General features: G+C 44.4%; 1 protein-coding gene across 1 annotated transcript in view; it reads right to left on the bottom strand.

Moving 5' to 3' along the window:
- The window catches only part of LOC110521062 (fibronectin type III domain-containing protein 1), a 123,932-nt gene that overhangs the window by 8,033 nt on the left and 100,065 nt on the right, over positions 1 to 15,834 (bottom strand). The window contains exons 16-17 of the mRNA XM_036975466.1: positions 6,360 to 6,596; positions 4,472 to 4,580 (exon numbers count right to left, since the gene is read on the bottom strand). Of these exons, the coding sequence (XP_036831361.1) occupies positions 4,472 to 4,580; positions 6,360 to 6,596 (346 nt within the window). The remainder of the gene's footprint in view (positions 1 to 4,471; positions 4,581 to 6,359; positions 6,597 to 15,834) is intronic.

Genomic DNA, 15,834 nt, shown 5'->3' on the forward strand with positions numbered 1-15,834 from the left:
ATCAGGTTTTCTTCCAGAATGGTCCTGTATTTGGCTCCATCCATCTTCCCATCAATTTTAACCATCTTCCCTGTCCCTGCTGAAGAAAAGCAGGCCCAAACCATGATGCTGCCACCACCATGTTTGACAGTGGGGATGGTGTGTTCAGGGTGATGAGCTGTGTTGCTTTTACGCCAAACATAACGTTTTGCATTGTTGCCAAAAAGTTCAATTTTGGTATCATCTGACCAGAGCACCTTCTTCCACATGTTTGGTGTGTCTCCCAGGTGGCTTGTGGCAAACTTTAAATGACACTTTTTATGGATATCTTTAAGAAATGGCTTTCTTCTTGCCACTCTTCCATAAAGGCCAGATTTGTGCAATATACTCCTGATTGTTGTCCAATGGACAGAGTCTCCCACCTCAGCTGTAGATCTCTGCAGTTCATCCAGAGTGATCATGGGCCTCTTGGCTGCATCTCTGATCAGTCTTCTCCTTGTATGAGCTGAAAGTTTAGAGGGACGGCCAGGTCTTGGTAGATTTGCAGTGGTCTGATACTCCTTCCATTTCAATATTATCGCTTGCACAGTGCTCCTTGGGATGTTTAAAGCTTGGGAAATCTTTTTGTATCCAAATCCGGCTTTAAACTTCTTCACAACAGTATCTCGGACCTGCCTGGTGTGTTCCTTGTTCTTCATGATGCTCTCTGCGCTTTTAACGGACCTCTGAGACTATCACAGTGCAGGTGCATTTATACTGAGACTTGATTACACACAGGTGGATTGTATTTATCATCATTAGTCATTTAGGTCAACATTGGATCATTCAGAGATCCTCACTGAACTTCTGGAGGGAGTTTGATGCACTGAAAGTAAAGGGGCTGAATAATTTTGCACGCCCAATTTTTCAGTTTTTGATTTGTTAAAAAAGTTTGAAATATCCAATAAATGTCGTTCCACTTCATGATTGTGTCCCACTTGTTGTTGATTCTTCACAAAAAAATACAGTTTTATATCTTTATGTTTGAAGCCTGAAATGTGGCAAAAGGTCGCAAAGTTCAAGGGGGCCGAATACTTTCGCAAGGCACTGTAAATAAAGGTTGAATAAATAATATATATATATAAACCTGTCCCCCTTACCAACTGTAACCTTGTAAACACATAACCTTGGGTATGGTGCAGAGCTGTGTGTGTGTGTGTGTGTGTGTGTGTGTGTGTGTGTGTGTGTGTGTGTGTGTGTGTGTGTGTGTGTGTGTGTGTGTGTGTGTGTGTGTGTGTGTGTGTGTGTGTGTGTGTGTGTGTGTGTGTGTGTGTGTGTGTGTGTGTGTGTGTGTGTGTGTGTGTGTGTGTGTGTGTGTGTGTGTGTGTGTGTGTGTGTGTGTCTATGTATGTGTCTGCCCATCACTGAACTGCTCAGGTTTCCCGCTTATGATGTATTGACACACCTGCTCTGCATGAACTGTTTTCTGCTGTGTAACACCCCCCCCCCTCTCTCTTTCTCTCTCTCTCTCTTTCTCTCTCTCTCCCTCTCTCTCTCTCTCTCTCTCACTCTCTCTTTCTCTCTATCTCTCTCTCTCTCTCTTTCTCTTTTTTGCCTCTTTCTCTCTCATGCGAGAATGAATCTCATGTATAATATTAACCCTGGATACAGAGTTATGGAGTGTTTAAGGTTGAAGTTGTGTGTGTTTCTTTCCTCTCTGTGGAGCTGAATAGACTGGGAGAGTGTGAGAGAGAAACAGGTACATAGAGAGAGAGAAACAGGCAGAGAGAGAGATAGGGAAAGAGAGATAAACATGTAGAGAGAGAGATAGGGAAACAGGTACATAGAGAGAGAGAAACAGGTAGAGAGAGAGATAGGGAAAGAGAGAGAAACAGGTAGAGAGAGAGAGCGGGAAACAGGTACATAGAGAGAGAGAGATAGCGGGAAACAGGTACATAGAGAGAGAGAGAAACAGGTAGAGAGATAGATAGGGAAACAGGTACATAGAGAGAGAGAAACAGGTAGAGAGAGAAAGAGAGAGAAACAGGTAGAGAGAGAGAGAGCGGGAAACAGGTACATAGAGAGAGAGAAACAGGCAGAGAGAGAGATAGGGAAACAGGTATATAGAGAGAGAGAGAAACAGGTAGAGAGAGAGATAGGTAGAGAGAGAGAGCGTGAAACAGGCGCATAGAGAGAGAGAGAAACATGCAGAGAGAGAGAGAGAGAGAAAGAAAGAGAAACAGGTACATAGAGAGAGAAAGAAAGAAACATCGAGAAAAAGAGGGTGGTAGTTTATTTGGACTGGCTAATCACAAAAGGTCAGTGGTTCAAGCACAGTGTAGGCTGCTCACTCCATGAGCGCACAGTCGAGCTACCAAGAACTCATTAGCATCCAAACGTTATCTCCGTTCACATTGCATAGAGCAAAAAAGATAAATCTGACCCAGAAACAGAGTTTATTTTGGGTCAACTCTTTTCAGCGAACTGCGTCCAATTCCAAAATAGAATCCATAACCTTTTTAATAATTACATTTGAGAGAAAATAGCAACAGCCTCCCTAGGTTTGTATGCTTAGATCCCGCTACCAGGATCGATATGACAACAGCCAGTGAAAGTGCAGGGCGCCAAATTCAAACAACAGAAATCTCATAATTAAAATTCCTCAAACATACAAGTATTTTACACCATTTTAAAGATAAACTTGTTGTTAATCCCACCACAGTGTCCGATTTCAAAAAGGCTTTACAACGAAAGCACACCAAACGATTATGTTAGGTCAGTACCTAGTCACAGAAAAACACAGCCATTTTCCAGCCAAAGAGAGGAGTCACAAAAAGCAGAAATAGAGATAAATTAATCACTAACCTTTGATGATCTTCATCAGATAACACTCATAGGACTTCATGTTACACAATACATGTATGTTTTGTTCAATAAAGTTCATATTTACATCCAAAAATCTCAGTTTACATTTGCATGTTACGTTCAGTAATGTTTTGCTTCCAAAACATCCAGTGATTTTGCAGAAAGCCACATCAATTTACAGAAATATTCATCATAAATGTTGATGAAAATACAAGTGTTATGCATGGAACTTTAGATAAACTTCTCCTTAATGCATTGCTGTGTCAGATTTCAAAAAAGCTTTACTGAAAAAGCATACCATGCAATAATCTGAGTACAGCGCTCAGACACAAAAACAAGCCATACAGATATCCGCCATGTTGTGGAGTCAGTAAAAGTCAGAAATCACGTTATAAATATTCACTTACCGTTGATGATCTTCATCAGAATGCACTCCCAGGAATTGCAGTTCCACAATAAATGTTTGTTTTGTTCGATAAAGTCCATCGTTTATGTCCAAATACCTCCTTTTTGTTCCCGCCTTGAGTTCACAAATCCAAATTCAAGACGCGCTGGTCAGATGAAAAGTAAGAAATTCCATTACAGTTCGTAGAAACATGTCAAACGATATATAGAATCAATCTTTAGGATGTTTTTAACATAAATCTTCAATAATGTTTCAACCGGAGAATTCCTTTGTCTTTAGAAAGGAAAAGGAACGCAGCTACCTCTCACGGGAGCATGCGTGATCAGCTCATGATCAGCTCATTTTCTCAGGTGTTTGCCTGCCATTTGAGTTCTGTTATACTCACAGACATCATTCAAACAGTTTTAGAAACTTCAGAGTGTTTTCTATCCAAATCTACTAATAATATACATATCTTAGCTTCTGGGCCTGAGTAGCAGGCAGTTTACTCTGGGCACCTTGTTCATCCAAGCTACTCAGTACTACCCCCCAGCCATAAGAAGTTAACTAAAGAAGCGTATGTTTTCATACGCATCTTTAGAAAGATGCAACCTGTGAACCATAAGGAACACAGCCCTACATCATAACAGTGCCACGTGTTTTATCTGTGCGTGTGTGTGTGTGTGTGTGTGTGTGTGTGTGTGTGCGTGCGTGCGTGTGTGGCGCTGGTGTCTGCTCTATGTACATTCCTGTGTGAGTCTCAGTGGAGTATCTCAGCACGTTGTTTTCAGGGTGATTTCAACGTGTTTTCAAACCTGCCTCTATCCAGTCAGCTCTGATTTATGTCACTCTGAGGGCTTATTCACTTAAATAAGCATTACAATACCACGCTTTGCTGGTCTCTGACTGGGCCTGATATCACAACTGTAAATACACAACCATAGAATTACACACAGATACAGTGTACACATGTTGTGTGTCTAACATCACTGAGACCTACCGGGAACAATAATCATTTAAACACACATTCCAATACCCTGTAGCTATAAACACTTACACACAGATGCAACCACGCAGCCAAACACTTGCACAGACTGCACAGAAATCGGTATAGAATCTATGACCCGTAAAATCTCTCAAATCTTTTTTTTGTGTTCCCTCGCATAAGATTATACCTAGAGTTTGAACATTGAATACACAACACGCACACGCACACGCACGCACGCACGCACACACACACACACAAACAGGGCATATTCTCACCTGGAGTTGGGTTTGAGGTTCTCTATAGCCAGGTGTGTGCCGCTGGAAGCGCTGGAGGACCACCTGTTGTTGAGGATGTCATCATATGAGGCGCTGTGGACCATGTAGCCTGCAGGGGTCACACACATGGCAAGGGTCAGGGGGCAAAGGTCACAAGAGATTACAGAAGAGAGACAGATCCATTTTGAAGTTTAAGAAAGAGGTGGCCATCTTGTTAGTGTGGTCTGAGGTCTGAGGTTTCAAATGAAAGATTTTCATTTTAGAGGAGAGTGATTGGAGCCAGGACAACAATCACAACTAATTTTAAAGGTATCAGTGGTTTTAACCTAGAGACAGCCTCCGTAAGTCACATTGTGGATCTGCCAACCACTACCCATACCGAGCCTCTCTGTTTCTCACCTCTTCTTTTGCCTCTGCTCTCTCACACACACAGTAAGGTAATCCGACATAAAGCCCCAGGCCAGTGTGTGAGTCGAGAGTTCATGGAATGCTCAGATCATGCCACTCAGCCAGCGGAAACTCTACGAGTGCCAGGCTCACCGCTTCCCGCCACATCAAGCCACGATGTGTTCCTATTGAATGTTTTAGGACCTAATATTTCTGCTGAAGCAATGACAACACAGCTGGCTCAAGATTATGTTGTTCCCTCTTTCTCTCCCACTATTGCAGCCTGTCACTCACTTCTTCTCCTCCTCTCCTCCTTTAATTTTCTCTTACCCCAGCTATCTCCCTCTCTTTCTTTCCTCTGATCATTTTCCTGATAACTGAGAGAAGACAGGAACTGTAGTATATGATAACAAATAGCCCAGTGATTATACTAAACAATGTGAATGAGAGACAGATGAAGAGGAGGGGATAAGTAACACAATTTGCAACACATCTGGAAAACCACATGAGAGAGAAAGAGCGAGATCGGAAAGGAAGTGATAGGGGTGTGGAGAGAGAGAGAGGGGGAGGGGGGGTCAAGTACAGCCTCCTTTACAGTAATCAAAACTCTGTGATGTCTAAAACATCGGGGTCGGGCGAGTCCCTAAAATCTAACTAGCAGCTCACTAGTACATCAACAACCAGTTAGATTATTTCTGCTGACCAGCTATGATCCTTTGAGAAGCACAACAAATGGGTCAGGAAAGAAAAGTTGAAGTCAGACTAAGTGCACACTAACTACTTGAAGCACTGACAGAATACTCTTGACACTTACATTGTATTTACAGGACTAGCAAGCTGCTAGTCACCCTGCGTGACATTCTGGTCCACTCCCCTGACACCATATCGTCCTTTAGTGGGATGGCCCAGTCCAGTCCACTCCCCTGACACCATAGCGTTCTTTAGTGGGATGGCCCAGTCCAGTCCACTCACCTGACACCATGTCGTCCTTTAGTGGGATGGCCCAGTCCAGTCCACTCACCTGACACCATGTCGTACTTTAGTGGGATGGCCCAGTCCAGTCCACTCACCTGACACCATGTCGTCCTTCAGGGGGATGGCCCAGTCCACTCCCCTGACACCATGTCGTCCTTCAGGGGGATGGCCCAGTCCACTCCCCTGACACCATGTCGTCCTTCAGGGGGATGGCCCAGTCCAGTCCACTCACCTGACACCATGTCGTCCTTTAATGGGATGGCCCAGTCCAGTCCACTCCCCTGACACCATGTCGTACTTTAGTGGGATGGCCCAGTCCAGTCCACTCCCCTGACACCATGTTGTCCTTCAGGGGGATGGCCCAGTCCAGTCCACTCACCTGACACCATGTCGTCCTTTAGTGGGATGGCCCAGTCCAGTCCACTCCCCTGACACCATGTCGTACTTTAGTGGGATGGCCCAGTCCAGTCCACTCCCCTGACACCATGTCATCCTTTAGTGGGATGGCCCAGTCCAGTCCACTAACCTGACACCATGTCATCCTTCAGGGGGATGGCCCAGTCCAGGATGACGAACGAGTGACAGCCTTCCATGGCGACCACAGTGATGTTGTGGGGCTTGTTCTTGGGCGGCTGTTTCTGATTGGAGGCCAGGCTGTCTTTCTTGAACAGGTTCTCCAAGACGTCCACCTGGAGGTATTCCAGAGCCTCCGTCAGCGAGCACGGAGCACCCGGATCCTTCTGGATGAAGTTCACGTACGGAGCTGTAGGGAAGGATGGCAGTGGAGGGGGGGATGGCAGGGAGGGATGCGAGTGGAGGGGGATGGCAGGGAGGGATGGGAGTGGAGGGGGGATGGGATGGGAAAGCAGGAAGATGGTTGATCAATTATGTTACATTGTTGCTGGTTTTACGCTCCAATCAAGAAACCCTTTGGGAGAGCACCGGTTTTCGTTGGACTACATCTTTACCGAACACTAAAACAATTTTGTTGATACAAGAAGGCAATGTTGTAACATCTGCTGGTGGACAATAAAGTCTCAAATGACAATATTTGGCAACAATCTATTGTGTTTAGAAGCCAGTCCATGAGATTCTCTCTGTTAGTCAGGAGTTCAGGAGAAGTAAGACTGGGTGTTTTTGAGTAGTATAACGGGTCGTGTGAGACCTCCAGTCCCTTCTTTCCTCCTCTTTGGGTGATTCTCTGTCTGTGTCTATCTGTATTTCCCTCGTTCTCTGTGTCAGTGGGAGCTAGTGCCAGATGGATCCATACACAGCTGTGAACACTTGCAGAACTCCCAGAATTCCCAGCCTGATTGGGCTGCCGATGGGAATGGACATTTGGCTGGACTCCTCACCGCATGACTTGGCACAGACACAGCCAGAGGCACAAGCCAATAGGGCCACACGTGTCACTGTCCTCACCGGCTTCTCGTCTCCTTTTTTCAGACACTTTTTAGAAGTCATTAGAGTTGTACTCATTTCAACTTCATCTAATACTGTCCTTACAGACACATATCTGGACATATATGGCTCTGGTCTATACAGTCTTCACATACACGTGTGTACATGTGTCTGTCCTTGTATGTTCTCTTCTATATGTATACAAGTGTCTGTTTCCACATGGTATCTTATTTTTTTATCTGAATATGTCTATCCTGCTTGCTCCTGCCGGATTCTAGTTCCTGTTTTCTAGCTTTCCCAGGTTTGACCATTCTGCCTGCCCTGACCCTGAGCCTGCCTGCCGTTCTGTACCTTGTCACACCACACTTTTTTTTCTCAAGATGGCGTAGCAGACAGGCATCTTTTGTCATTGTCTTGTCGTATCCAGTGTATATATATTTATATGTATCTTATTATATATTTTTTCTTCGCATATATTTTAAAACTATTTTTCTTAACCCCAACTTCAACATACTTTCAATCAACCCGCCTCACCCAATGTGGTATGGATCTGCTATTTTCTATACTTTAGAACCAGAACCCCCAACAGAATCTAGCCAGCTAACTAACTACTAGCTAGTAATCAGCTAGCCACTGCTAACATTCATCAGCTAACTTTTAGACCGGACAACTTGGCTTCTCCTGGCTAACGTCTCTGTCCCGAAGCAAGCACCAATTAGCCTGGAGCTAGCCTATACTAGGCCCATCTCCCGGCTAGCTGAAGAGGTCCATCAGCCACTCCTTGGGCTACAATACCTATTTTGCCAATTGGCCTGGACCATTTTTATTGCCGATACGGAGCCCCGTCGATCCATCACGACTGGTCTGCCGACGTAACCACACGTGGGGGGCTACAACAGTCTTCTTCCGTCGCAACGTCCCTCTAAGGCTCTTCTGCTAGCCCACTAGCTGTCTGAATCGCCGTGTCTCCAGCCCGTCCAGCTACTCATTGGACCCTATGATCACTCGGCTACGCATTCCTCTCCCTAATATCAATATGCCTAGTCCATTGCTGTTTTGGTTAGTGATTATTGTCTTATTTCACTGTAGAGCCTCCAGCCCTGCTCAATATGCCTCAACTAACCCTCTTGTCCCACCTCCCACACATGTGGTGACCTCACCTGGTTTAATTGATGTCTCCAGAGACAATACCTCTCATCGTCACTCAATGCCTAGGTTTACCTCAACTGTATTCACATCCTACCATACCTTTGTCTGTACATTATGCATTGAATCTATTCTATTCTAAAAAAATTGAACCAGGAACAGATATAGCCCGTGGTTCACACCAGACCAGACTGCCCTTGAAAAGCACAAAAACATCCTGTGGCGTACGGCATTAGCATCGAATAGCCCCTGCGATATGCAACTTTTCAAGGAAGTTAGGAACCAATATACACAGGCAGTTAGGAAAGCAAAGGCTAGCTTTTTCAAACAGAAATTGGCATCCTACAGCACAAACTCCAAAACGTTCTGGGACACTGTAAAGTCCATGGAGAATAAGAGCAGCTCCTCCCAGCTAAGGCTAAGAAACACTGTCACCACCGATAAATTCACAATAATTGAGAATTTCAATAAGCCTGGTCAACAACCCTGCATCTCCCACAGCAACTTGCCCAAGCCTCCCCCACTTGTCCTTCACCCAAATTCAGATAGTTGATGTTCTGAAAGAGCTGCAAAATCTGGACCCCTACAAATCTGCAGGGCTAGACAATCTGGACCCTCTCTTTCTAAAATTATCAGCCGAAACTGTTGCAACCCCTGTTCAACCTCTCTTTCGTATCGTCTGAGATCCCCAAAGATTGGAAAACTGCCGCAGTCATCCCCCTCTTCAAATGGGGAGACACTCTAGACCCAAACTGCTATAGACCTATATCTATCCTAGCCTGCCTTTCTAAGGTCTTCAAAAGCAAAGTTAACAAACAGATCACCGACCATTTCGAATCCCGTTGGTCATGGGTGCACCTCAGCCATGCTCAAGGTCCTAAACGATATCATAACCGCTAAGAGACAATACTGTGCAGCTGTATTCATCGACCTGGCCAAGGCTTTCGACTCTGTCAATTACCACATTCTTATCAGCAGACTCAACAGCCTTGGTTTCTCAAATGACTGCCTTGCCTGGTTCACCAACTAATTCTCAGATAGAGTTCAGTGTGTCAAATTGGAGGGCCTGTTGTTTGTACCTCTGGCAGTCTCTATGGGGGTGCCACAGGGTTCAATTCTCGGGCCGACTCTTCTCTGTGTACATCAATGATGTTGCTATTGCTGCTGGTGATTCTCTGATCCATCTCTACGCAGACGACACCATTCTGTTCTTCTTCTGGCCCTTCTTTGGACACTAAAGCAAAGAAGGGCCAACAAAGCCTCCTTCACTCATGCTGCCAAACATGCCCTCGTAAAACTGACTATCCTGCCGATCCTTGACTTCGGCGATGTCATTTACAAATTAGCCTCCAACACTCTACTTAACAAATTGGATGCAGTCTATCACAGTGCCATCCGTTTTGTCACCAAAGCCCCATATGTCACAGTGCCATCCGTTTTGTTACTAAAGCACCTTATACCACCCACCAACACTCTACTTAACAAATTGGATGCAGTCTATCATAGTGCCATCCGTTTTGTCACCAAAGCCCCATATGTCACAGTGCCATCCGTTTTGTTACTAAAGCACCTTATACCACCCACCACTGCGACCTGTATGCTCTAGTCGGCTGGCCCTCGCTACATATTCGTCGCCAGACCCACTGGCTCCAGGTCATCTACGAGTCCATGCTAGGTAAAGCTCCGCCTTATCTCAGTTCACTGGTCACGATGGCAACACCCACCCGTAGCACGCACTCCAGCAGGTGTATCTCACTGATCATCCCTAAAGCCAACACCTCATTTGGCCGCCTTTCGTTCCAGTTCTCTGCTGCCTGTGACTGGAACAAATTGCAAAAATCGCTGAAGTTGGAGACTTTTATCTCCCTCACCAAATTCAAACATCTGCTATCTGAGCAGCTAACCGATCGCTGCAGCTGTACATAGTCTATCGGTAAATAGCCCACCCAATGTACCTACCTCATCCCCATGCTGTTTATATTTATTTTAGGTTGCAGTTGTAAATGAGAACTTGTTCTCAATTAGCCTACCTGGTTAAATAAAGGTGAAATAAAAATAAAATAAAAAATATTACCCACCACTGCGACCTGTATGCTCTGGTTGGCTGGCCCTCGCTTCATATTCGTCGCCAAACCCACTGGCTCCAGGTCATCTATAAGTCTTTGCTAGGTAAAGCCCCGCCTTATCTCAGCTCACTGGTCACCATAGCAGCACCCACCCGTAGCACACGCTCCAGAAGGTATATTTCACTGGTCACCCCCAAAGCCAATTCCTACTTTGGCCGCCTTTCCTTCCAGTTATCTGCTGCCAATGACTGGAACAAATTGCAAAAATCACTGAAGCTGGAGACTCATATCTCCCTCACTAACTTTAAGCTCCAGCTGTCAGAGCAGCTCACAGATCACTGCACCTGTACATAGCCCATCGAAAAATAGCCCATCCAACTACCTCATCCCCATACTGTTATTTATTTTGCTTCTTTACACCCGTTTCTCTACTTGCACATTCGTCTTCTGCACATCAATCACTCCAGTGTTTAACTGCTAAATTGTAATTATTTCACCACTATGACCTATTTATTGCCTTACCTCTCTTATCTTACCTCATTTGCACCCACTGTATATAGATTTTTTTTCTCTATTGTGTTATTGACTGTATCTTTGTTTATTCCATGTGTAACTCAGTGTTGTTGTCTGTGTCTCACTGCTTGGCTTTATCTTGGCCAGGTTTCAGTTGTAAATGAGAATTTGTTCTCAACTAGCCTACTTGGTGAATTATTTAAAAAAAATAATAAAACCACTGGATTATTGGCCGTTCTGGACCTTTTAGACTCTAATCTGGATTACTAACCTCTGCCTGCCCTTGATCTGTCGTTTTGACTGCCCAATTCTAGTAATAAACTTTTGTTACTTAAACACTGTCTGCATCTGAATCTTTCCTAAAACGTGATGTAGTGCTTATAATTGTATTCCCTTTTGTAACACTCCATTGACATACATAGTAAGCTCTGTATGAGTCTTCAGATAACACACTGCTTGACCACGTGTCTGTCTAAGCAGAGGAACCCAATGCCCTTTGGCTGGCGCCAGTACAGTTGACATGTTGGGTCAATTGTACAGTTTCCTATCCTGCATTTTTTCGCTGTCTTTGGGAGGCTTGACCAACCCTTTGATAAACAGATCTACATGAGCAGCAGCTATCACATCAGACAGACAGACAGACAGACAGACAGACAGACAGACAGACAGACAGACAGACAGACAGACAGACAGACAGACAGACAGACAGAGAGACAGAGAGACAGAGAGACAGAGAGACAGAGAGACAGACAGAGAGAGAGAGAGAAAGAACCCAAATAGAAGAATGGTGGACGTGTCAGGAAGCTGGCTGTGGTGTTGGATCTGAAATATTAAACTAATAAATATGAGAGAGGATGTCTCTGTGTCAGGCCAACAGGGACCTCTCCTCTCACTGCTGATATCAGCGGGTTTCATATTATTTCATTATTTCACTGCTATTTTTATTCTATTTCATTCTGTTGTAGGATTTCTTTCATGGATGTAATGAGCTTCAGATGTGTTCGCTGTGCGGCCGCCGGCCTTGGCTCACAGGATCGTCACAGAAACTGTTTAACTGGATTAGAAGACCTGGATCAGGGGCAAATGATGGTGGAGCATCAAGCTTGTAATAACATTGTAATAATATGGTCAATTAGCAGACTTTTTCCCAAAGCTGTCAACACATAGGCCTACAGCATATTCAGTGTACATGGCTATGGTGTTGCAAGCATCATGCACCAACCAAACAATTGGAAGCAATTCATTTCCAATTGGTGGTACTGTCTAACTCGTAACCCTGCTTCCAAGGCATTCCAATGACCCAGACACATTCCAAACTGAGGTCCTCATAGTGAACAATACCAGCTAACACTGCTGTTACTGGGACCTGTTGGTTAGGGTACTGTCCAACCATGCCACATCTACACAGTCACATGGGAGATGAGTGAGTGGCGCTCTCTGGTGACACAGCAGGAATGTACGCATCATCATTATGAGTCCAAAGATCACCAAGAGGCTCCTTTATTAGAGACAAGAGGAGGGAGAGGATGATGGGGGGATTAGAGGTGTTGTTTATATTCATGTTTTGTGGGGGGTTTTCAGCGTGTTTTTCCAGCCAGAGGAGTGGATGGAGGAGACAGGGGGAGATCAAAGTATGCACATTAGACAGCGGGACGCTTCAGAACACTCACTGGCCTCAGCTGACATCACAGCTTTCTGTGTCCTCGGTACACTCTTAGAAAAAATAGGTGCTATCTAGAACCTAAAATGGTTCTTCGGATGTCTCCATAGGATAATCCTTGAAGAACCCTTTTTGGTTTCAGGTAGAACCATTTTGGGATCCATGTAGGACCCTTTCCACAGAGGGACAGCCGAAGAAACCTTTTGGAACCCTTTCTTCTAAGAATGTAGGGATGGGCATTTGACATTTGTTGACTGTTCAAGTACTTGTATGTTTATTTTTTTGAGTAATAGAGTACTGGAAAATATACTGAACAAAAATATAAACACAACGTGCAATAATTTCAACGATTTTACTGAGTTACAGTTCATATAAGGAAATCAGTTAATTTTAATTAATTAATTAGCGATGGGTGGGCTTGGGATGGTATAGGCCCACCCATTTGAGAGCCAGGCCAGCCAATCAGACTGAGTTTTCCCCCGCAAAAGAGCTTTATTACAGACAGAAATACTCAGTTTCCTCAGGTGAAGAAGCCGGATGTGGAGATCCATGGTCTGCAATGTGAGGCCAGTTGAACGTACTACTAAATTCTCCAACTTTGGAGGTGGCTTATGGTAGAGATATTAACACTCAATTATCTGGCAACAGCTCTGGTGGACATCCCTGCAGTCAGCATACCAGTGTCATGCTCCCTCAAAACTTGAGACATCTGTGGTATTGTTTTGTGTGACAAAACTGCACATCTTAGAGTGGCCTTTTATTGTCCCCAGCACTAGGTGCACCTGTGTAATGATCATGGTGTTTAATCAGCTTCTTGAAATGCCACACCTGTCAGGTGGATGGATTATCTTCACAAAGGAGAAATGCTCACTAACAGGGACGTAAACAAATTTGTGCACAAAATTTATTTGTGAGAAATAAGCTTTTTGTGAATATGGAACATTTCTGGGATCTTTCAGCAACACTTTCTATGTTGTATTTATATTTTTGTTCAATGTATATATGTTTTTAGAACAGAAAGGCAAGGCTTGCAATGGAAAAAACATGTTCTAAGTTCTAACTGTGAGTTGTTACCCCACTTTTCCACCAACGCACCTGCAAGTACCCCGGACATTTCTGGGGGAGATGGCCCTAGCTCTCAACCTCCAATCCAACAGGTCCCAGACATGCTCAATGGGATGGAGATCCGGGCTCTTCGCTGGCCATGACAGAACACTGACATTCCTGTCTTGCAGGAAATCACACACAGAACGAGCAGTATGGCTGGTGGCATTGTCATGCTGGAGGGTCATGTCAGGATGAGCCTGCAGGAAGGGTATCACATGAGGGAGGAGGATGTCTTCCCTGTAACGCACATCGTTGAGATTGCCTTCAATGACAACAAGCTCTGTCCAATGATGCTGTGACACACCGCCCCAGACCATGACGGACCCTCCACCTCCAAATCGATCCCGCTCCAGAGTACAGACCTCGGTGTAACGCTCATTCCTTCGACAATAAACACGAATCCGACCATCACCCCTGGTGAGACAAAACCTTGACTCGTCAGTGAAGAGCACTTTTTGCCAGTCCTGTCTGGTCCAGCGACGGTGGGTTTGTGCCCATAGGCAACGTAGTTGCCGGTGATGTCTGGTGAGGACCTGTCTTACAACAGGCCTACATGCCCTCAGTCCAGGCTCTCTCAGCCTATTGCGGACAGTCTGAGCGCTGATGGAGGGATTGTGCGTTCCTGGTGTAACTCAGGCAGTTGTTGTTGACATCCTGTACCTGTGATGTTCGGATGTACCGATCCTGTGCAGTTGTTGTTACACGTGGTCTGCCACTGCGAGGACGATCAGCTGTCCATCCTGTCTCCCTGTAGCCTTAGGCTTCTCACAGTACGGACATTGCAATTTATTTCCCTAGGCACATCTGCAGTCCTCATGCCTTCTGTGAAGTTATTTTGATTTTTATGAATTATCTTTGAAAGACAGGCTCCTGAAAAAGGACGTTTCTTTTTTTGATGAGTTTATATTCGTATGCCATTTAAGATCCATTTATTGAAATCGTAATATCATCTGGTTATATTTTATCGTGGGACACAATCTTCAAAAAGGTAGTAACCTCAGCAGTGGTGTCTGCTTGTAGAAGCCGTTGTATGGTTGTGCAATGGCATATCCTTGTTCTGTTAATTTAGCAGACAAAATGCTCTTATTTCAGTGCGAAGTGATGCGCATCTCACATCACAGTTATTCTCAAGGAGTGATCATTTGAAACAGGCTTATTTTGGCACGTCATTAATTTTACATTGAACACTGCATAGTGATGAACTAAGACCACAACTTATGTTTGGTGACTATCATTCAATCAATCCAATGTATTTATAAAGCTTATTTTACATCAGGCGATGTCACAAAGGGCTATACAGAAACCCAGCCTAAAACTCCAAACAGCAAGCAATGTAGATGTAGAAGCACGGTGTCCTGGAAAAACTCCCTAGAAAGGCTGGAACCTTGGAAGAAACCTAGAAAAGAACCAGTCCTGTTCTGTCTGAGTAGGCCTAGGCTTAATTATTATGATGAAAATATGCACTTTGTATTTGGGTTCCGGCGCTGACAAAGATGGCCGCCTTGCTTCGAGTTCTTAGGAAACTATGCAGTGCTTTTTGTTTTTTTATGTATTATTTCTTACACTGTTATCCCAGGAAATCTTAAGTATTTATATGTACATGTTCTTATTCATTCATTTACACTTGTGTGTAAAAGATAGTTGTTGTGAAATTGTTAGATTAGTTGTTAGATATTACTGCATGGTCGGAACTAGAATCACAAGCATTTCGCTACACTCGCATTAACATCTGCTAACCGTGTTTATGTGACCAATAAAATGTGATTTGATTGAATGTTTTTTCATATTTTGAGTGTGGAACCTGTCTATGTTGAACTGTTTTACAGTTAATTTTGTGCAATTCTACACACTTTGCCTAGCCTCGGTTCGTTCGAGGCTACTCTTTGCCATGGGGCATAGACATTTAGCAGTTGTATAACTAATTTCATGCAATATTTGACAGAGATGCGCGCCGACAGAAAGATGCATCAATATCAGATAAAGCATCCGAGCGAGCGAAACAGCGCCCCTCTGTCTCCTTATGTGTAGACCATGCGTCTGATGCTGTCTGGACAAAAGGAGTATGGCATGTCATACTTTTTCTGACCGGACAAAATCAGATACATGGG

The sequence above is a fragment of the Oncorhynchus mykiss genome, chromosome 4 (assembly GCF_013265735.2).
Source record: "Oncorhynchus mykiss isolate Arlee chromosome 4, USDA_OmykA_1.1, whole genome shotgun sequence".
NCBI lineage: Eukaryota > Metazoa > Chordata > Actinopteri > Salmoniformes > Salmonidae > Oncorhynchus > Oncorhynchus mykiss.